Genomic DNA, 22,546 nt, shown 5'->3' with positions numbered 1-22,546 from the left:
GTAGATGGCTGTGATCTCAGCACGTGCCCTAGTGTAGATGACTGATCTCAGCACGTGCCCTAGTGTAGTTGGCTGATCTCAGCACATATCATAGTGTAGATGGCTTTGTGAGTCTGGGAAAAATGAACAAAGATTGTATAATCTCATTATATTTGATACCTAAACTAGTCAAATTCAGAACACAAAATAGTTTGGTGGATGTAAGGAGCTAAGAAAGAGAAAAGAGGCAGTTAAGGTTTCCTGTATGCACAGCCCCAGTTTGAGAACATTTCTGGAGAAAACGATGATAGTGAGGGCATATAATTATGCAAATGTCACTGTGCTGGCTGGTTTTATGTCAACTTGACAAAGCTAGAGTCATCTGAGAACCTCAACTGAGAAAACGCCTCCATAAGACTGGACTGTAGTCAAGGCTGTAAACAGTTTATTTGGTGATTAGTGTAGGGGAGCCCAGACCATCTGGGTGCTGCCATCCCTAGGCTAGCAGTCCTGGGTTCTCTAAGAAAGAAGGCTGAGTGAGCCATGAGGAGAAGCCAGTACTGCACTCCTCCAGGGCCTCTAATCAACTTCTGCCTCTGCTTCCTGCCCTCTTTGAATTCCTGTTCTGACTTTCATCAATGATGGACTATGATGTGGAATATGATGTGGAAGTGTTAGCCAAATAAACCCTTTCCTCCCCAACTTAGTTTTGATCATGGTGTTTATTACAGCAATAGAACCCCTGGCATAGGTGGTGCATGCCTTTAATCCCAGCACTTAGAAGGCAAAAGCAGGTGAATCTCTTGAGTTCAAGGTTAGCCCGGTCTATAGAATGAATTCTAGGATAGCCAGGGCCACACCTAAAAACCTTGTCTCACAAAAGCCAAAAAATTGAGGAAGCTCAGAAGTTCAAGGTTATCATGGTAGACAGAGAGATTGAGATCCTAAATTTTATGTGATCCATATTTAGCACAAAGGAAAAAGAGTTGCTGTATATAATCAACTAGTGATGCTAAGGATGAAGCCAGAGGGACAAGTGCTGGTCATGCATGCCTAATCATTTGAGTTTAAGGTCATGGTGGAAGCAAAGAGCCAAGCCTTGCACACTGTCCTCTGACTGACATAAGTGTGCTGCTGCACGTGCATCTACACATATATATAATAAGTAAATGTAATAAAAACAGGAATGCTAACAACCAACCACTACAACCACAGTACTGACAAGATAAGGGTTTGGCTCTCTTATCAGTTTTCTACATGTGAGTGTTAACTTAAAAACACAGGCACTGTGGCTGCGGATTGTTCTTAAAGAGGAAAAAGGGAAAACACACACACATAATCTCTCACTCTGTAAGCAATATAAATGTGCTTACCTCCACTTGCATACTCCATGATTAAGTAGAGTGTTTTTTCCGTTTCAATGACCTCGAACAACTTCACTGGGGGAGGGGAGAAGGCAGACAAGGAAAAAGAACAAATGTCTGTATGTACAAGACATGCACAGATAAGCTACAAAACCCCCAACTTTTTCCTGTTAAAGCTTTTGAGAGAGCTGGTGCTTTTAAGTGTTTTTAGGGGTTGAAAAAAGAATTCTGTATTATGGAATTTTGTAAAAAACAAACAAACAAACAAACAAAAACCAAAGAAACCATAAACATAAAGCTTCTTCCTGTGTGTTGAATGTGCTCAGCAGGCTGGTCATGGTTGCCTCCTCTCAGCTCTCGTCCATTCCTGTCTGCCGGTCAGTGTGGGTGAGCCTTCCTTCTAGCAGCGCACCTGTCCTTCAGTCCTCCACCGCCCTCCAGGCTTTCTGCCCACCTGAGACTTCTGTAACTTGGGAAACTCACTGCAGCTCTCAGAGAACTAGGATCCTTTGTTAATAATCTGAGAGTAAACCTAGAATTAATTAAAGGGGAAGTATGCAAATACATTTTCTGTAGTAATGCTAGTGGTATCCCCAAACTTTTTTTTAAAGATTTACTTATTTATTTTATGTATCTGAGTACACACTGTAGCTGTACAGATGGTTGTGAGCCACCATAGTTGCTGTGATTTGAACTCAGGACCTTCGGAAGAGCAGTCGGTGCTCTTACCCACTGAGCCCTAAACTTTTTAATATTTATTTTGAGGTATGCTCTAAATTGTAAGGTTGGCCTTGAACTCATTCTGTAGCTTTGACAAGCTGTGGATTTAGGTTTTTCCTGCTTCACCTCTCTAGAAGGTAAGAGTAGACCCTAGACCAGCAAAAATAAGCTTTTTTCTCTTTCCTCTAGAGCTGAGATCTGAGCCCAGGGGCCCAGGGTCTTAGGCTTGCTAGGGAAATAGTCTATCACCAAGCTAAATTCCTATCCTCTAAAACTTAAGGGGGAAAAAAAAATATATACACACACATATATATATATTCAGAGGCCATACTGGTCTATATAGTGACTTCCAGGACAGCCAGAGCTATATATTGAAGCCCTGTTTCAAAACACAAAATGAAACAAAACAAAACCAAACAAAAAAAACATAACCCAAACAAAACAAAGCAAACAGAACGATTTTCAGGGGGAGGGGGTTGTCAGTAACATTGTACTAGGATGGTTCCTTTGTTTAGATTTCAATAGAACTTTCTATTTCTACTAATTCATGAAGCTATAACACATCAATTAAAAATAAACATTTAAAAAGAAAATAAAGTAAATCTCAAGTTATTAAAGTCACTATTATATAGCTCTATTTGGTTTTCTTATTTTCTTTAAACTTTTCTCAAAAAAAAAAAAAGGATGCAAATAAATGATTTCTTTGGTGTTTTATGATGACTTAATAAGATACTAGACAGACCAGGGAAAATACCTCACAAATGGTTGAAAGTGTGAATGAACTCATCAGATTCTCAAACCATTACTTAGCTTCTATGTTCAAACTACTAAAAAAACTAACTTGAGAAGGTTAAAGCAGTACTGGTGAACAAGCAACATAAAGATAAATTATTTTTAATATGTAAAAGCAGATAATAGCTCTTTTGAGAAAATTCTTTAACTCAATACGGCACTAATCACTGTAATTCCAGCACTCTGGAGACAGAGGCAGCCAGGGATACAGAGAAAGACTGTCTCAACAAACAAACAAAAACAAAACAAGAAGAAATAAACAAACAAAAGTGCCAAAAAAAAAAAAAAAAAAAAAAAAAAAAAAAAAAAAAAAAAAAGAATGTAAATCTGTTACATCAGGGAAGTGGAGAACTGAGAGCTATCTATCAAGTTCACTTCACATTTGTGCTTTGATCTCAGGACAGCAGTGATCAAATACTTAGTGATGAAATTCTGACCAGTAGGAATAAAATAAATTTTTGGTGAAAAATTAGAATCTAAAATCTATATATTAATGATTAGCCTCAAAGAGTTGAAGTAAAAAACAAAGGATTTTTTTCATCATTATATTTCTTGTATATTTCTTTCTCCAAACATATTTACTGATTCTAATATATATAATTTTTCATTAATATCCTTTCAGAACGATAGCTTAGTTACACTTTTTTTGCACAGTAGTGCATAAAACGCTAGACATGACATTACTCATCTCATTTACACTTGAAATAATATTTTTAAACTAAAGGAGCTGGGAGGAGCTGGGTCTTAAGAGAAGGTGATCTCTGAGTTCAAGGCCAGCCTGGTCTACAGAGCAAGTTCCAGGACAGCCAGGGCTACACAGAGAAACTAAAAGAATAAAGGAGCCATTATTTTATAAAAATACAATTGAACTATTTAAAAGCCCTATTATAACTTATGGAATCAAATGTTTTCCCTGGTGTAGAGTTTGTGTGTTTCATCTCAGCCCTACAATTATGAGAGCAGGACAAGGTCCTTTCCTCTTCTCTAAATGCTTGTCAACTATGTACACAGGACACACGGATACTTCCTATACAATTGCATTATATTTTATATACTATAATTATCCCATATTTTATATACCACTGTTTGAAAATATTACCAACTAATGAAATGTAAATTAATTAGCCTGGCTATAGATATTTCTATGGCAATAAAACTTAAGTCAAATGCTTAACACCTGAATTTCAAAGAGCTAGCACAAACTACCTTGTATTTATATTTTATTAAAAAACAAAAACAAGGGCATGGGGAAAGGGGCTGGAACCCCTATCACTTCAGAAGTGCATGTTCATGTAGCTTTATAATGCATTGTCAAGACTGTATACTTAAACCCCAAAGTATTTAAAAACAGAAGGTACCTATGTTTGGGTGATTTAGAATCTTCATTATTCTTACTTCTCTGAAGAGCTAAAAAGCAAAAGACAAACCCTTATGTTATCAAATGTTATACTCTGCTTACAGTATAAGTAAATAAGTAAATAAGCTCTCTTAGATAACTGTTTCATTATCTACATTTTTTACCCTATTCCTAAGAATAAAATAACACAGAAATCCAGAACAACCCTGAAGTATGTTCATATCCTATTATCAAATGCTTCCATTAGTGGGAACAGCAGCAGTCCTGAGAGGAGCAAATACCACACTCTGAATTTACTTTGCCATATTTAAAAACGAGGGTAGATTTAGATTAAAATAGCTTGTGGTTAAACTTAATTGTCTACAAGCCTGAGGTCCAATAAAAACCTATGCTGACCCAGTGAACTGTATTAGAATGACATGAGATTTCTTGATTCCAAATGATTCTCCAGTAAGATTCTGAATGATACGGATTGGGAAGTCCTAGGTGGAGAGGATGGGTGGCGGCACAGTGGAGGCCCTCCTGAGCCACACAGCACACACGGCTACACTTGGCTGTACCAATGTAAGCAGAAGCTGGAGAAAATGTTTGGCCATCAGAGTTCCTTGTCATAGAGCAGCATAAAGTTGGCCCTGCCTCTTTCAGGGTTGGAGAGGTAGTACAGAGAGTCAAGCTCCTGCCCACCTAAATGCACACAACTACACCAGTGAACTAGACTTCGCACATATGGCTGAAGCACAATTTTCAGAAGTAATAAAATGTGTGGTAGAGGCACATGCTGAAGGGGAAGAAGTGCCTCATTGTGGCCTGGATTAACAGCGGGATCAATGCTGAGGAATTGGAGAGCGAAAAAGTGCATCATTGTGGACTGGATTAACAACAGGATCCAAAAGCCACAAGGAGATAGGGCTCATTCTGGCTGGCCTCTTCCAAACTTGTGCTACCTTTCTACGGGGACACAGCTGGGAACACAGCTGGGAAAGGCCTGGATCAACAGACCTGCTGCATCTGCTGAAAGGAGCTGGTGAGGAAGCCCAGGGTTCCCACTTTGCCTGCTCTGTTCATTGTGTCTAACCTAAATTTAAATGAACAGCTGTAGGTAGATGGCTATAGGCAGATTTTTGGTATATAACCTGAGCTCATACCTTAAGTATAAGTAATATAGACTCCTATCTTAAACACTTTATGATTTTTAATTATGGGAGAGTGAAGGTGGGCATAAGTGCCTGTGGAAGGCAGACAAAGGAAATGCCTGTTTTGCTTGTGTGTGTTTATGTGCACTACATGTGTTCCTGGTGCCCTAGGAAGTCAAGAGGGCAGTTGAGCACTTGATCCTCTGGAACTGGATAGAGTTCCTGACGGTTGTAATCTGTCATGTGAGTTCCAGGAACCAAACCCAGGTCTCTAAAAGCAACAGGTGTTCTTTACCACTGACCTAGCCCTAACACTGATTAATCCTGACTCTGCCTCCAGAGTCATGAGCCACCATGTCCAGCAGAACAGGAAATGCTTTTATTTCCAACATAAATACCTCATATTGGTTCTATATTTTGTGTTCTGAGTTGAGAAGACTGCCACTCTGGAATGTTCATTATATTAAAAAATTGTCATGTAGTATTAGCATTCTGAATCTGGCTTATGCCTCCTGAGCTTCAAACCCAAGCATGGTTATGTCAAGGGTCTTGCAAGGCTCCTTGTTTGGGGATGGCTTCCCCCTAACTCTGTGACAGGGACGAGATAACAGCAAAACAGCCCAAAATCCAAACAGTTTCACAAACAGCCAGAAGGCAAACCACCTCCAACAGAGGTTACTGTTGTTTATCCCATGATATAAAAGTCATGGAAGGCTCAGCCCTAAAGAGAACGTCCAACTGAAAACCCCACCGACTGTCTAAACTTCCCTAACCAGCCATTTTCTACTGGATGTTCTAAGTACTAATGTGATGATGTTGCCTTCCTTAACTTTTTTTTTACTTGGAAACCTCATCTGAGGGGAACATTTTTCTCTTCCCAAAGTCTCTCTACTGGAAATTGCAGCTAGCTGTCTTAAAAGAGTTTCCCTAGTTGATGTCTGCCTGATGTTCCAAATGGCCAGTTTGATGGTGTTTGCTGGTTGCTGTCTGCCTAAATTCTACTTGCTACTTATTCTTTTATTTTGGTTTACTATATACTTAATAAACTCGTTCATTCAAGACCCAAATCTGACTATTGTAGATTTTCTGGACCAGACAAAACACAACCGCATTCCTGACAACCATTCAAATCTGGCTTCTTGTCTGGCTTCCCCCGTCAAGCAAACAGAGATCCTATGCTTTATAATGTACCGCAGTTGAATCTGTAGTTCTCATTTGTATCTCTCAACTGTCTTTACAACCCTAAACTATAAGACTTCACAGTCTTGCCATCTACCTTAGGATGCTGTAGCAAGACCACAAACAGCAGACCACGCCCATAATGGGACATGCTCCCTTCTTAGAAAATCTCTTCTTTTCACCCATCAAGTACCAGGCAGAATTATCTAAGTAAGTCTCCTGTTTGACACCACAATTATCACCTCACTTCTTCCCTGAAATATCTTGAGTATCTTCCAAAAGAAGGGATACTGACACTTTTTCTTCACCCAAGACAAGGACTTACTGTATAGTCTTAGCTTGCATTGAACTTGCTATGTAGACCAGGTTGGCTTCAAACTTATGGAGATCTGTTTGCCTCTAGCTCCCAAGTTCTAGGATTAAAGGTAAGTATCACCATGCCCTACACATTTTTCTATGTGCATGTCTATTATCGTGTCAATTATCGTGTCATTCTCCACAGGACTTGAAACCAAGTCTACACAGCGAAAACAAAAGCACTTAATAGATGTCTGCAAAAAAGCACTAAGTCACCCAGGTGTGGTGGTGCATGCCTTTAAAACCAGCACTAAGTAGGCAGAGGCAGGAAGATCTCTGTGAGTTTGAGGCCAGCCTGGTCTACGTATGTCGAAGCAAGTTCCAGGACAGCCACGGCTACACAAAGAAGGCCAGCCCCGAAACAACAACAATAACATTAAGTCTCACCAGGTTTGAGCATTCTAATAACCACATTTCTTTTTTTTTTTTTTTTTAAATTTGAGGCAGGGTTTCTCTGTGTAGCCCTGGCTGTCCTGGAACTCACTCTGTAGACCAGGCTAGCCTTGAACTCAGAAATCCGCCTGCTTCTGCCTCCACCTCCCAAGTGTTGGGATTCAAGGCGTGTGCCACCACCGCCTGGCCAGACCACATTTCTTAAATCCTGTTCCCAAGAAGTTTTGTTACAGAGCTATCAGGGTTCTATTGAGAAATGAATAAAATTATTTTTGAAGGGTTTTTAAAAATTATTTAAGCCGGGCGGTGGTGGCACACGCCTTTGATCCCAGCACTTGGGAGACAGAGGCAGGTGGATATCTGAGTTCAAGGCCAGCCTGGTTACCTGGTCTACAGTGAGTTCCAGGACAGCCAACGCTACACAGAAAAACCCTGTCTCGAAAAACAAAACAAACAAACAAAAAAAAGTATTTAATGGCCATGAGTGTTCTGCCTGCATGTACACTGTGTGCATGCAGTGCTGTGGAGGCCAGGAGAGAGCACTGGATCCCTAGACAACTGTGAACCACGTGGGCACTAAGAACCAAGTCTGGGTCATGTAAAAGAGAAGCCACTGCTCAGAACTACTGAGCCATTTCTCTAACACCCCCCTTTTTTTTCTCTCTCTCCCTTTCCCCCTTGGACAAGAGTCCAAGACAAAGTCCCACTATGTACGTCATGTGCCTGAAGCTTGCTAAGTTGACCAGGGTAGTCTTGAACTCACAGAAAGCTACCTGCCTCTGGTTCCCAAATACTTTGCTTAAAAACCATGCACCACACATCCTTTCTCTGTGTAGCCCTAGTTGTTCTGGCACTAGCTCTGTAGAGCAGGCTGGCCCTGAATGGAGTGATCCGCCTGCCTCTGCCTCTCTGGTGCAGCAACTAAAGATGGCTCAGCAGGTGAGCTCACTGCTTCCTGAACTGGGGTGACCTGAGTTTGATCCTCAAGACCTCAATGATAGAAAGAACCAACTCCTTCAAGTTTTCCTGACCTCCACATGTACACACAAAAGATTAATTTATTTTTTTTAAAAAAAGCATTGAATGTTTCAAAGGAGAAACATATGAACCATTACATACAAGAGTCCAAGAAATGTGTCGGGTGGTGGTGGCATGCCTTTAGTCCCAACACTTGGGAGGCAGAGGCAGGTGGATTTCTAAGTTCGAGGCCAGCCTGGTCTACAGAGTGAGTTCCAGGACAGCCAGAGATACAAAGAGAAACCCTGTATCGGAAAAAAAAAAAAAAAAGAGTCCAAGAAATCAAAGAAACTGAGATGGAGTTTTTGTTGACTGACAAATAGAGAACAAGTGAATGCTGTTTATCATCTGTAGAGATCTCATAAAGATTCTGTGAACTCACCGGGTCATGTGAAGAAAGATGATATGAAAACTACACTTTTTCCAAAGATTTCTGGTGTGGATTTTTGGACTGAGTTATAACACATGGATATGACTCTGATGTAGATTATTCAGGCTTAAAAGACAATAGCTACCATAAAAGGCAGTTTTTAAAATTGTTATGTGTACGGCTGCTGTATCTGCATGTATGATGTGCACCCATGTGTGCTTGTTGCATGCAGGGATGGACCAGAAGGTGTTGCCTCCTAGAACTGGAACTATTGATGGTTGTGAGTGTTGGAAAACAATCTTGGATCCTCTGAAAAAGCAAAAAGCAGTCTCAAACATGAGCTACCTCTAATCAAAAGAAATGTATTTTTCGGAGCAAACTCTCAGATATTAACACCGAGCATCCATCATCAACATCTGAGGAGCCATTTTTCTAAACTACTACTAAACCAAGTCATGCTTACTAAGAGTATCTCAGAACCCTGCATTTACTTTTTCCAAATACAGACAGTAGAAAGATAATATTCTACAAGTGGAAGATACTTCAAACTTTGGAAAAGCGAGCACAGGGTTTCCACTTACCCTCTGGCTACCTGTCAAAAACTGATTTGCTACAGGCTCAGCCCTTCTGAGCTGTTTACTGAAACCTATATGCATAACAGAGTTCAGACCCTCTACCATACACCTGCCATCACCTCTTAAGTTATTTTCACCTCTCAGCTAATCCCAGTTCTGTTAATTCTCAAGAAATTGGCCTGGTTTCCCTTGAGCTTCAGAGCGGGCTGTAATCGTAGCACTTAAGCAGCTAGGACAAGAGGAATGCCATGGCTATGGATTCCAGTCCAACCTGGCTATCACAGCAAGACTGGCTTAAAATCTTTATAAAAATCATCAATCAACAAATCAAATTAAAACAAATAAAGGGGAAGAATGACAGTGGCTTATGGTTCCAACATTACCATGGAGGATCAAGTTTGAGCCCAGCCTAGGCAGCATGAGGATAGCATGTCTTCAAAAAGAAGACAGATGGGTCAGGAGTTAAGAGCACTTATCACTCTTACTGAGGATCCAGATTTGACTCCTGGCATCTATGTGACGGCTCATAGACATCCATAACCCTGCCCCACGGAATACAACAGGGTTACACCTAGGTGGTGCACATACATGCACACAGCCAAAACATTCATACACACAAGTATAATAACTCTAAAGGCTTTACTACTGAGTCTACAGCAGTAACTTAGGAGTATTCTCCACTGAAAGGGCTTTGTCCCTACATTACATGCTGAATATTATTCTAAATGGGTGAAAAACCTCATACATAATTAAGATAATATCGAAGAAGTGATGGTTTATATAACAGGTTCACGGCTCAGCTGGGTGGTGGTGGTGCATGCCTTCAATCCCAGCACTTCAAAGGCAAAGGCAGGCAGATCTCTGAGTTTTAGATCAACCTGGGCTACAGAATGAATTCCAAGGTGGCCAGGGATAGAGAGAAACACTGTCTCAAAACAAAACAAACAAAAAACAAAGAACAATGAAAAAGAAAAAGAAAAAAGAAAGAAATGAAAAGAGGATATAACTATGCAACTCACAGACAGACATAACATATGCCCCAAGGTCCAAATTACAGCAGAAATCCATTCGCAAGAACCAAGTGATTTAGGCAATGAAAATTTAAGTACAACATAACTCAGACCTATGTAAGGGCATCTCAGAGCCTCATGACTGGCCAGGGAAGGGCCCTTAAACCAAAGACAAAAGAGCCCAAATAACTAAGCCTGTCTTCTTAATACCCTACTGCTAACAGCAGGGGGATAATGGCAGAAGCCACCAGCTTTTGGCCAAAGAATAACAAAGACTTTAAGAAAGATATAAAATTGTCAAGTAGTAAGCAGCTTTTACCCCAGCAATCACAATTTTTGCTACCTACCCACCGCTGCCTGCCTCAGTCGGCCCTGGATGCCAGGCTGATCACTGGCAATTCTGCATATGGGGGGGGTGTTCCCTCCTCTTGGAAAAACTTCATGGCAGTCACATGGTGACATGCACTACAAATACAGGTCAGGCCTCTCTTACGGCTTCCAGGGAAAGAGAAACTAGAGCCAAGAATCTGGGCTTGGACTAGCTACATGGGTAATTTGAGAAACTCTCCATCACACACAGGTAGTCTATCTGACTTATGCCCCTGGGGTGTTATTTAAGAGTTAGAGCAGGTGGTTTCAAATATAGGCCCAGAAACGTCTGCTTTGCATACGAAAGGCACATTTAAGGAACAGTAATTTGTTATCACTAAGAATTAGCTCACCCTCGGCTGTGGTGGCACATGCCTTTAATCCCAGCACTCGGGAGGCAGAGACAGGCAGATTTCTGAGTTTAAAGCCAGCCTGGTCTACAGAGTGAGTTCCAGAACAGCCAGGGTTGTACAGAGAAACCCTGTCTCAAAAAACAAACAAACAAAAACAAACAAACAAACAAACAAAAAAAGAATTAGCTCATGCTGAGTAAACCAGAAGTCACTGAACCAATACTACAAGAAAATAATAGTGTATCCAGCCTATTTTGGTTTCCTTCACAGTATTTTCCAAGACAGCAAGAACTTCACCTGGCTTAGTGTTGCACTCTGTCCAAGGAATGGTGTCTGACAGTCCATGCAGTCTGGCTTCCACATGGGCCTAAGCATCACTCCCTTGCTGACAGTCTACTTAAGACTGAAGGAAAACATTCTCTTTAGATGGGTTACACTTAGTATACAAACACGCCTCAACACAACAGTGCACGACTTTAATCCCAGAGCTCAGGAGGCAGAGGCAAGAGGATCTCTGAGTTTCAGGCCATACTGGTTTATAAAGGGAGTTGCAGGACAGCCAGGGATACACAAAGAAACTCTGTCTCAACAAACCAAAATGTACTTAAATGTAAGTTTAGAGGTCAGACAACAACTGTGGGTGCCCTTCTTCAAGTGCCATTCACTCTATTATTTATTTGTTTACTAGCTGTGGTCCAGCCTCTCACTGGCCCAGACCTTACAAAGCAGACCAGGCTGGCCAGCCAACAAGATCCACTTGTCTCTGTCTCCCCAGGGAGACACACTACTACAGCTGTATAACTTGCTTTGTTTTGTTTTGGGGGTTGGTACTTTGAGACAGGGTTTCTCTGTCCAATAGCCCTAGCTGTCCTGGAACTTGTTTTATGACCTGTCTGGCCTCAAACTCACAGAGATCTGCCTGCTCCTGCCTCCTCACAGCTGGGATTAGAGGCCTGAACCACCGTTGTGCCCAGCATTACTAGCTTCTTAATGACAGACTTGAATTTAATATGACAAGCTTGAGCAAAACTACCTATTATTTAACCAAACTGGATCTAATAATGCTTGGTAAACCAGAACACTAAGATTTTTATTGTTCTGTTTGTTTTCAAAACTACTGTATGCATAAAACATTACAGAATTCATTGAAAACTGACCTTAGTAGTGGTTAGCACTAGCTGAAGGTAAAAATACAAAAACAATGGGGAAAAAGAAATTTTCATTTATCCTTTACTTTATATTATCATATTGTATATTAACTCAATGGCTGGAAAAACAAAGAGGCTCATCTATGAAAATGACTATTTTCAGGTTTACTTACATCCATTTAGTAAACTTACTGACTCACTGTGCCAGCCTGAATATAATAAAAATCAAAACAATTTTAAGATTTTTCCAAAACTGCCTGGGTGAACTGGTGAGCACCTTTGGGTGATGACAACATAAATGGACTAAACAGTTCATGGCAGAACGTAACTAAACTGATACTAACTTCCAGGGCGGAGTCAAACCTTTATGTCACTAGTCACAGATTCCTCTTTGTGGGAGCCTAGTGGCTTGGAACTGTAATCCCAGGACTCCGGGACCAAGAAGCAAGAGACTGCCACAAGCTCAAAACCAGCTTGAGCTACACAATAAGCCACTTTAAAAATAACAAAAAAAAAAACCAAAAAACAATACAAAACAAAATGGGGAGTGGGAGAGATTGTTACTGCTCTGTGGCACAACTGTGAATGATGACCAAAGAACAGGCTGTTAGAACACTGATCCAAAAATGGGCAAAGCTGACACATATCCTGTTGCCATTTCCCCAAAAACAACATAGTGTGGAAGAATAGGAAACAAATATATAAATACTGCTTATAACTTATTTTCATTTTTTTAAAAAAGGCTACTTACTTAATACACATGGTTTTAAATATTGCCAAATAAATCAAATATATTTATCAAGTTACTTGTCTTAGATAGATCTAATTTTGGGACAAGTCTTCAGTGGCTGGTTCACACCTGAACCAAATTTTATTAGATGATTTTTTTTTTTTTTTTTTTTTTTAAATTTTTGAGACAGGGTTTCTCTGTATAGCCCTGGCTGTCCTGGAACTCACTCTGTAGACCAGGCTGACCTCGAATTCAGAAATCTGCCTGCCTCTGCCTCCCAAGTGCTAAAGTGACTAAAGTCACTTCCAAGTGACTGACTAAAGGCGTGCACCACCACCGCCCGGCTATTTTCTTTATTTACATTTCAAACATTATCCCCCAAAACCCCCATTTCCTACCCCCAACCCCACCCACCCCACCTCCGCTCACCACCCCACCCTCTCCTGCTTACTGGTCCAGGCATTCCCCTACACTGGGGCATTCAGCCTTCACAGGACCAAGGCCTCTCCTCCCATTGATGACCAACTAGGCCATCCTCTGCTACATATGCAGCTGAAATTGTTACGTTTTAACTACTAAATTATTATAAACAATAATTAATGCTAGTGCAAAAATGCATAATCAAACTATTGGGCCAATCAGAAAACATAGCAGGCACTTACTCAATGATGCTGTGGTTATAGCATCTTATAATACATAATAGCAATGACCAAGTAAAGTAAAAACTAAAGCAAGCAAGACCAAAGGGAAAACTGTAACCAACCTGAGACAAGCTATGTTAAAACCTGTGGAAAACTGGTGGAATTGTAGCTATCTTTAGGTTTACATGAACAACTGTGAGACTGTGTCTCACAACATGCCAAATGTCAGCTAAATAAGGATGACATAAGGATAGACATGCTAAACTGGACAGGAAGACCAGGAAGTCACAACCCTGCATCAAACTACAGATGGCTGAGGAGGGCTGGCCCCGGCCCTCCTCCTGGGCCTGGGCAAACACAGATTTTGAAGATTTTAGCATGAGCTGTTAGAAATGTAGGCTTCACATGTTTCAACTAGGTTCAGTTTGTATCACTTTAGGAAAGTATATGTCGCAAATGTAAATATTTTTATATGTTGTTTTTTAAAATTATCTCTTAAGTCAAACATTAAAAAAATTGTCCTCAAACCCAACTATTTTTATGAAAATTTTTCTTTTAAAGATTTATTTATTTTATTTTATATGTATGAGTACACTGTAGCTGTACAGATGGCCAGGAGCCATCATGTGGCTGCTGGAAACTGAACTCAGGACTGCCCCACTCAATCAGGCCTCTCTGCTTGCTCAGGTGTAATACACTGCAGCTGTCTTCAGACGCACTAGAAGAGGGTGTCAGATCTCATTACGGGTGGTTGTGAGCCACCATGTGGTTGCTGGGATCCGAACTCAGGAACTCAGGCAGTCAGTGCTCTTACTCGCTGAGCCATCTTGCCAGCCCCCGAAAATTTTCACTTAAGTTTTTTTTGGGAGGAAGGTGATGCCTAATTAGAAAGCCCAGAGTGTCCTTAAAACCTGAGGGGCGGGGCCTGCCTCTGCTTTGCCAGTGCTGGGGTTACAGGCATGACCATAATCATGCCCAGCAAGCTACATGCACTAGAGGGACAGACAGCTCTGCTGCACTAACTACTGACAGTTAAAGATTTAAGTGGCAAATACACAGCAATTCAAATAGGACATTTTTAAAAATATTAGATACTAAATCAACATACCTTTTGTAGACTTGTTGGATTCAACTGAGTTTTGTCAATTATTTTTATTGCAACCTAGAAAAAAAAAGTATTTACACAATTTCAGAACTTGCTAATTACAGACTAACCATTAACAGTCTTGTAAATTCTCAGACATACAGTACTGTTAAAAAGCAATCCAAAAGACAAATCTCAGCTGGTTATGACAAGGTAATTAGAACCCATAATGTTATTATAGGATTATTAAGACCAATTCATGAAACCTTATGCACATGATATTATAACATTTTTTACACTTGTTACTTACACAGAAGAAGGTGAAATTATCTATTCTTCCCTCAAAATATCACAGAGTGAATACTTCAAAAGTTATATACTTTTGGTATACCTTTAGGGTGGCAGTGCTGGCTACAGAGTCTTGTGCATGCATGCCAGCGAGTGCCCGGCTACTGACCTGCATTCCATCCCTGCCCTGCTAGTTACTGAAGCGAGTTTCAGCACTTTAGAATCCCAGGGCAGACACACGAAAGTAATATTCAGTCTAAAATAACTGTTGGTGTGTCTTGCACACAGAGATTTCGTTAGTAATGAAGTAAGTTGGTGCTGAATCCGAAAACATCTAGTAACAGCAGGAAACCCACCCACTCCAGACAGAAGGCCTGGTAAGATGCAGGCATCTGGTGCCAAGGAAACTTAAGGGAGTAAAGTTCAAGACCAGTCTAAGGAACCTGTCTCAATGAACAACGGAAAAGACCCTGAGAGTGTTAAAGAAAGCTCCAGAGCAATCTGTGTGAGAACCATGCAAAACACAGACAGAGGCAACAAAGGTGTCCGCTGGAACTAACCAGGCAACACAGAGGCAACAAAGGTGTCCCCTCAGAATGAGTACATACTAGCAAAAAGTAAAAACAAAAAACCCCTAGCACACAGGAGAAACCACAGATTCTAATAATCCGCATTTCTTACTTAAAAGAGCTTTACTGATATTTAGTAGATGAGTGAGCATCCTTCTCACCTGGTGACCTTATGACTTGCTGCATTAAGATAGCTGGGAGAAAAGTCCTGTGTTAAGAACATGTTCATACCATGCACAAGGCCGTGGATTTTGATTGATACCCAGCAAGAAAAAAGGAAGGGAAGAGGAATTTAAAAAAAAAAATCTACAGATAATGTGTGTCAAGTGTTAAGGGGGAACTTGAGAAGAAAAGGACTAGCCATGAGTAGTGTATGAACTGAACTCAACTCCCACTCTAGGCGCATATTAGTCAACAGACTGCCTTCTAGGATGCAGGAGAGCCCACTGTCCACTGTGCATCCTGGAGAACTCAGATCCTGTAAGCCCACTGAAGAAAGCATAGCAGTCAAAGCCTGGGACAAGAAGTTGGAGGCTTTCCATACCAATGATTCTCATACTTCTCGGTGCCTTTACATCCTTCTCAAGGATTATTGATGACCCCAAGTCTAGGCTATATCTGTCAATATTTACCTATCATAAATGAAAAAAAAATTATAAAAACAAGCGTCTAGACATTCATTACAAAATACTAATAAATTCATTGTGTTACCATAGCATACTTAATGGAATTCCTTTTGGGTTTTTTTGTTTTTTTGTTTGTTTCTTTGTTTTCCAGACAGGGTTTCTCTGTGTAGCCTTGGTTGTCCTGGAACTCACTCTGTAGACCAGGCTGGCCTCAAACTCAGAAATCCACCTGCCTCTGCCTCCCAAGTGCTGGGATTAAAAGCGCGCGCCACCACCGCCCGGCTTTTTTTTTTTTTTAAGGTTTATTTATTTATTATATGTAAGTACACTGTAGCTGTCTTCAAACATCCCAGAAGAGGGCATCCGATCTCATTACGGATGGTTGTGAGCCACCATGTGGTTGCTGGGATTTGAACTCAGGACCTCTGGAAGAGCGGTCGGTGCTCTTAACTCCTGAGCCATCTCTCCAGCCCATTCCTTTTGTCTCACTATATAGCTCTGGATACCAGGCTGGCTTTGCCTCTGCCTCCTGAGTGTTGGGATGAAAGGCGTATGCCAGCTTCTGGATGTGTGCTTCATCTGTTGTAATATGCATTACCATATGGCATCTGGAAAATCTACTTTCTACTTGTGTGACAATTAAAAAAGTAAATAGTTGCCGGGCATGGTGCTGCACGCCTTTAATCCCAGCACTTGGGAGGCAGAGGCAGGTGGATTTCTGAGTTGGAGGCCAGCCTGGTCTACAGAGTGAGCTCCAGGACAGCCAAGGCTACACAGAGAAACTCTGCCTCAAAAAGCTAGTAAATAGTTTACTAGTATTAGTACAAAAATCATTTCTAAGGTTTACTTTTGTGCCCAGCTTGGTCACTCATACCTTTAATCCCAGCACTTGGGAGGCAGAAGCAGATCTCTGTGAGTTCGAGTCCAGCCTAGTCTTCAGCACAAGTTCTAGGACAGCCAGGGCTACACAGAGAAGCCCTGTCTTCAGAAACAAAAATTATCAGTCTGTGTGTCTGTCTGTCTATCTACTATGTATGTGCACACATGCATTCCACAGATAACAACTGTCTGCAGCTAGTTCTTTCTTTCCACTATGTGGGTTCCAGGGATTAAATTCAGATTATCTGATAAGGCAAAGACATAGGAACCTTTATCCACAGAGAGCCATCTTGCCAGCCAAAACTACATGATTTCTAAAAACTACTGAACTTAGTCTAAGAAAAATTACTGGTTGCTACGAACCTGTTAGCTTCCAGGAACAAAAAGAAACATTGCAGCAATGATTCTGACTCCATGAACAAAAAGAAACATTGGAGCATTTCACCCTGACTCCAGGGTGACAATTCTACCCTATCTGCTCCAGGGCAACACAGAACAGAGAAAAATGGAGAAAATTTCAGAGAATGTATATGCATGCATTTATAAAAAAGTCAAAATACTAGGTTCTATATTTGGGAAATATAAATTTAAGTGGGAACTGTACTAAAAAAGAGAAAAAGGTATTTGCTGGTAGGATATTCGAATATTACCTATACATATCTCCTTTAGGAAGCAGCCAGGCTATTAATCTTTACAGACCAAGTTGTTCTACAGTTAGATAGTTTCCTCTGAGATTGAAACACTCCATCCTGTAATGAAGCCCCTTCAAGCAGGGGGATAAACAACTCAAAGTAGCTTCAGGAAGACCTGGAAACTGACCTGATCCACTAGGCTTCTCCTTGCCAGAAGAACCACAATAAAACCTGAGTAAAGCCAGCCAGGGCACCAGGGTGAAACCCTATTTCGAAAAACAAAATAAACAAAACAACAAAAACCCGAAGAGTCCTTCCCAGATAAATGGAGTCTAGCTTCAAAGAAGACTTGAGACAGACCAGCCGCCTGGAAGACCAGCTGAGGCAGGCACCCACAGAGGACACTCTTCAACCTGTTGAGCTGCCTTCAACTCCAGGTTTACAGTGTGCTCCAGGCTCCCAATCCTGTCAACTGCCACCAATGCGGAGTGGCTTTAGTCAGATGGTTGTCTGGGCCATTTCAGATCCTGGAAGTAACCCAGATAAGACTTAGAATTTCCCAAGCTGGACGGCAGTGGCGTGTACTTTGGCTTGTTATGAACTCCCTATCTAAGGTGAGATGCTTGTATAATGTCTCCCAGGAAAAGTTTTGTCACACAAACAGCATGGTACTTAAGTTTGTTGAGCTGATCTAAGGCCTGAATACTACTCATAATAAATAACTAAAGATACATTAAAAATGGAAATGGGACAATAAAAAAACATGATCTCCAGCATTTTAAATATATTTTAAAGTAGAATTTTCTTCAAACTTGTTCTCTTTTTTATGACTTATACTTAGTTGTACATGCACTGATGATATTTGCATGTGTGCATCTGTGTGAGGGTGCTGGATCCCTCAGAACTTGAGATAAAAGACAGTTGTGAGCTACCATGTGAGTACTGGGAATTGAACCTCGGTCCTTTGGAAAAACAAACAGTGCAGTACACTTAGCCACTGAGTCAAAACTTTACTTTCTTTTTTTTTTCAACTTTTTTTTTTTTTTTTTTTTTTTTTTTTTTTTTTGGTTTTTTCGAGACAGGGTTTCTCTGTGTAGCCCTGGCTGTCCTGGAACTTACTCTGTAGACCAGGCTGGCCTCGAACTCATTAATTCACCTGCCTCTGCCTCCCAAGTGCTGGGATTAAAGGCGTGCGCCACCATGCCTGGCTAAAACTTTACTTTCACAAGCATTTTTACTCGATATTTTTGGAATTTATTTCTTTTCTGGTCATCATCTGCATTCTCAGGGCAAATCCATAAGTTTGGAGGCATTTTTCCATTTTCTTCTGAAACTTGATTTCTAAGTTTAATATTGCTCTTCACAATTGCTAGTTCCTTCTGGCTGTAATGACGCCTTCCTATTTTAAAGAGTCTATACTGTTTATGTTCTCACATATGTTTATGTTCTTACATATGCTTATGCTCTTACATGTTTGTGGGGTTGGGGTTTGATGAGACAGGGTTTCTCTGTGTAGCTCTGGCTGTCCTGGAACTCAATCAGTAGACCAGGCTGGCCTGAAATCACAGAGACCCGCCTGCCTCTGCCTCCTGAGTGCTGGGATTAAAGGTGTGTGCCATCACCGCCCGGCCAGTCACTGCTCTTAACTCCTAAGCAATCACTCCATTCCGGGACTGCTTTTCAAAACAAGTCAAATATGTTGTCTACGGCTCCACTAAAGTATATGAAAATCCTCAAAGCTGCTGTGAGTGGAAAGTAATCATTCAACATACATATAGATATACACACATATTCATACACACACACTCACACACACCACACTCACACACACATTCACACACACACATTCATACACACACACACTCACACACATTTATACACACACACATTCACATACATACACACACACACACACACACACACTCACACACGCACATACACAGAGCAAGGAAACTTGATGAGGAAACTCTCTTTTTCTCCATGCTGGGTTGACTCAAACACCAGATAAACCTTGGCTCAGACCTGGAGCCTGGAGAATTGAGACAGCAGTGAAATCTCGAGATCGGGAAGAAAGGGAGACTCTAGGGTATGATCACTGTGGTGTATCAGACAAGTCAAGGCTAGAGAGGCGAGTGTAATTCATCGTCAAGTAGTGGGTGGGTAAAGGGAAGAGTGGTACAAAGCCAGCCACAGAGGTTCATGAGGTGAGGGAAGATGACTGTGCCTGTCATGTCCTGTATCAAGGTCTGGGAATCTTTAATTTAGTGACTCTGATGCCAGCAGCAAAGTGAAGTTTGAAAACAGAAATAAAAATGCTCATGCAGGAGAATAGGTCAAAAATACTCCTGGAGAAAAATGTTTATCGTCTACCTCCTTTTTTTTTTCTAAGAATTATTTATTTTATTTATGTGAATACGTTGTAGCTGTCTTCAGACACACCAGAAGAGGGCACTGGATCCCATTACAGATGATTGTGAGCTGCCATGTGGTTGCTGGGAATTGAACTCAGGACCTCTGGGAAAGCAGTCAGTGCTCTTAACCACTGAGTCATCTTTCCATTCCTATCTTCTACCTCCTGATCAAAAGATCCAAACATTTTGAGCCTGAAAGGTATTAAAGCATCCATAGCCATTAAAAGAGCAGTGAAATGCATGTAGTACTCTTGCAGAGGGTCTGAGTTCAGTCAGCTCCTAGCAACCAAGTTCAGCAGCGGACAACAACCTGCAATCTGGGTGTGGCAGAATCCAATGTCTTTGACTTTCTTGGGCACTTATGCTCAACAGCACAAAACAGCACACACACACATGTAATAAACAAATAAAACTTTTAATAATAAAAATAACTCTAAATTCCTTAAGATTGCCAGGTGGTGGTGGCGCATGCCTTTAATCCCAGCACTCGAGAGGCAGAGGCAGGTGGATTTCTGAGTTTGAGGCCTGGTCTACAGAGTGAGTTCCAGGACAGCCAAGACTACACAGAAAAACCTTGTCTCGAATAAATAAATAAATAAATAGATAGATAGATAAATAAATAAATAAATGTAGCAAAAACAAAAACATTTGTGGCCGTCTTCCATTGACTAGGAAATGAGGATATCTAAACCATGATGTAAACTAGAAACTTTACATACAATATCTAAGAACAATTACTAAATGCAAAGTTTTCCTGTAGCCATAATGTGTCTGTGTGGTTAAAATTATGTGCTGATCATATGTAGTTCTCTTCTCTGACCAGATAGATCAAATAAACATCACTTACAGCTCAAGTCACCTTTAACTAATGATCCTCCTGCCTCAGCCTCCCAAGTCATGACTTATTTTATTTGAGTGCCTCTTCCAGAACATTTGGTACTATGTATTATTGGTCAATGTTGAACTGATGGCCCACAGCCCATTCATGCCAGGACTATACTGCGAAACCCTATCTCAAAAAACCAAAAGATTAAAATAAAAATAAAAAAAGAAGCAAGAACATGGCTTTGTCCCCTGTACTTTCAGAATGTACTAAAAGCATACTACCAGCTTTATCTTTAATTTATTACATATACCATTCTAATACAAGGTCTTTCTTTCAATCTTTGGTTGCTCACTTCCAAATCTACTACAATGTATATTCAACTGAAGTAAATTATTCTGAGTATTAACTTTCTGTCTGTCTTTGTTTTAATAAAAATACAATTAATCACTCCTTCCACCAAAAAACAAAAACAAAAAATGTCTATGCTGAATTCTAGGATAGCACAAAGAACACATGCATGATACCCTCAAGCCCCCCTTACCCCCAACCCCACACACCTGGTTTCTCAGTGCAGCTCTAGCCATCCTGGAACTAACTCTGTAGACCAGACTGCCCTCAAACTCAGACCTCTGCCTGCCTCTGCCTTCCCCGTGCTGGGATCAAGGGCATGCACCACTGATGCTAGCCCAGCATTCCTTCCTTTTTAACTACACGTCTCTTCACACCCTTCAACCAAAGAATGCAGAAAAGACTAAAATTGAGTCTCAAAGTAGAGGTACCTGGGGAAAAAGTAAAAATATGGGCTGAAGAGATGGCCCAACTGTTAGGAACAAATACTACTCTTGAAAAGAGCCCGAGTTCAGTTCTCCAACTCAAGCTGAAAGCTTACAGCCACCTGGAACAACAGCTCCAGGAAACCAATGCCCTCTTCTGGTCTCAAAGGGCACATGCACCCCTTTACAGACACCCCACAGAGACACACATACACCTAAAATTAAAAATAAAAATGAGGGCTGTACAGATGGCTCTGGTTAGCAGCACTTGATGCTCTTAGGAAAGGACCGGTTCAATTCCTAGCACCCACAACAGGTAGGTCACAAACCACCTGTAGTATTTTCAGTTCCAGGGTGTCCAATCCCCTCTTCTGACCTATAAACAAGCAGGCACATATAAACATGGATAATTAAAACAGATAAAAGGTTAAAAATAGAAATCATAAACAAAAAGAAATTAAAACAATATTCCCCCCTAATTTGTATTATAAGGTTGTTTTTCATAAGTATGTTAATCCAATTAGCACTGCTGTTATATACTAAACGTTCTTGCTGGCGCCTTTTGAGACAAGGTCTTGCTGTGTAATCCTAGCTGGCCTCAAATTAACAGTGCTTTTGTCTGCCCACCCCTACTCCCCTTGCTGGGATTAAAGTGTACTCCACCACACCCAGTTTACTTTAATTTTCTTAAGTGTTACCTTCAGAATACAGTAACTATCAATAGCAATAACCCATAAGAGGCATTTAGGAATTTCTCAAATGATAAAACTCAGAAGGAAGAGGACAATAAGATACAAAAAAGTTCCTCAAAAACATGTATTTGGAAATAGCCTATAGACAAATACAAAAATTATTTTAAAAAGATTAGTCTGTGGCAGCTTCTCCTGCTATTCCTAAAAACTTGTTAGCACAGTTCTCATAAGAAAGGAAAAAAAGCTACACAGAGAAACCCTGTCTCTAAAAACCAAAAA

The 22,546-nt window shown here is 40.7% G+C and overlaps 1 protein-coding gene across 8 annotated transcripts in view; it reads right to left on the bottom strand.

Moving 5' to 3' along the window:
- Mark3 (microtubule affinity regulating kinase 3) overlaps positions 1-22,546 on the bottom strand; it is a 96,124-nt gene that overhangs the window by 48,867 nt on the left and 24,711 nt on the right. For all 8 annotated transcript variants that reach the window (XM_031357401.1, XM_031357398.1, XM_031357396.1 and 5 more), the window contains exons 3-5: positions 14,596-14,649; positions 4,214-4,262; positions 1,353-1,418 (exon numbers count right to left, since the gene is read on the bottom strand). In XM_031357401.1, the coding sequence (XP_031213261.1) occupies positions 1,353-1,418; positions 4,214-4,241 (94 nt within the window). In that variant the 5' untranslated portion in view covers positions 4,242-4,262; positions 14,596-14,649. The remainder of the gene's footprint in view (positions 1-1,352; positions 1,419-4,213; positions 4,263-14,595; positions 14,650-22,546) is intronic.

This window comes from Mastomys coucha, unplaced genomic scaffold, assembly GCF_008632895.1.
Source record: "Mastomys coucha isolate ucsf_1 unplaced genomic scaffold, UCSF_Mcou_1 pScaffold6, whole genome shotgun sequence".
Classification (NCBI taxonomy): Eukaryota; Metazoa; Chordata; class Mammalia; order Rodentia; family Muridae; genus Mastomys; species Mastomys coucha.
This window is presented reverse-complemented; position numbering and strand designations above follow the sequence as displayed.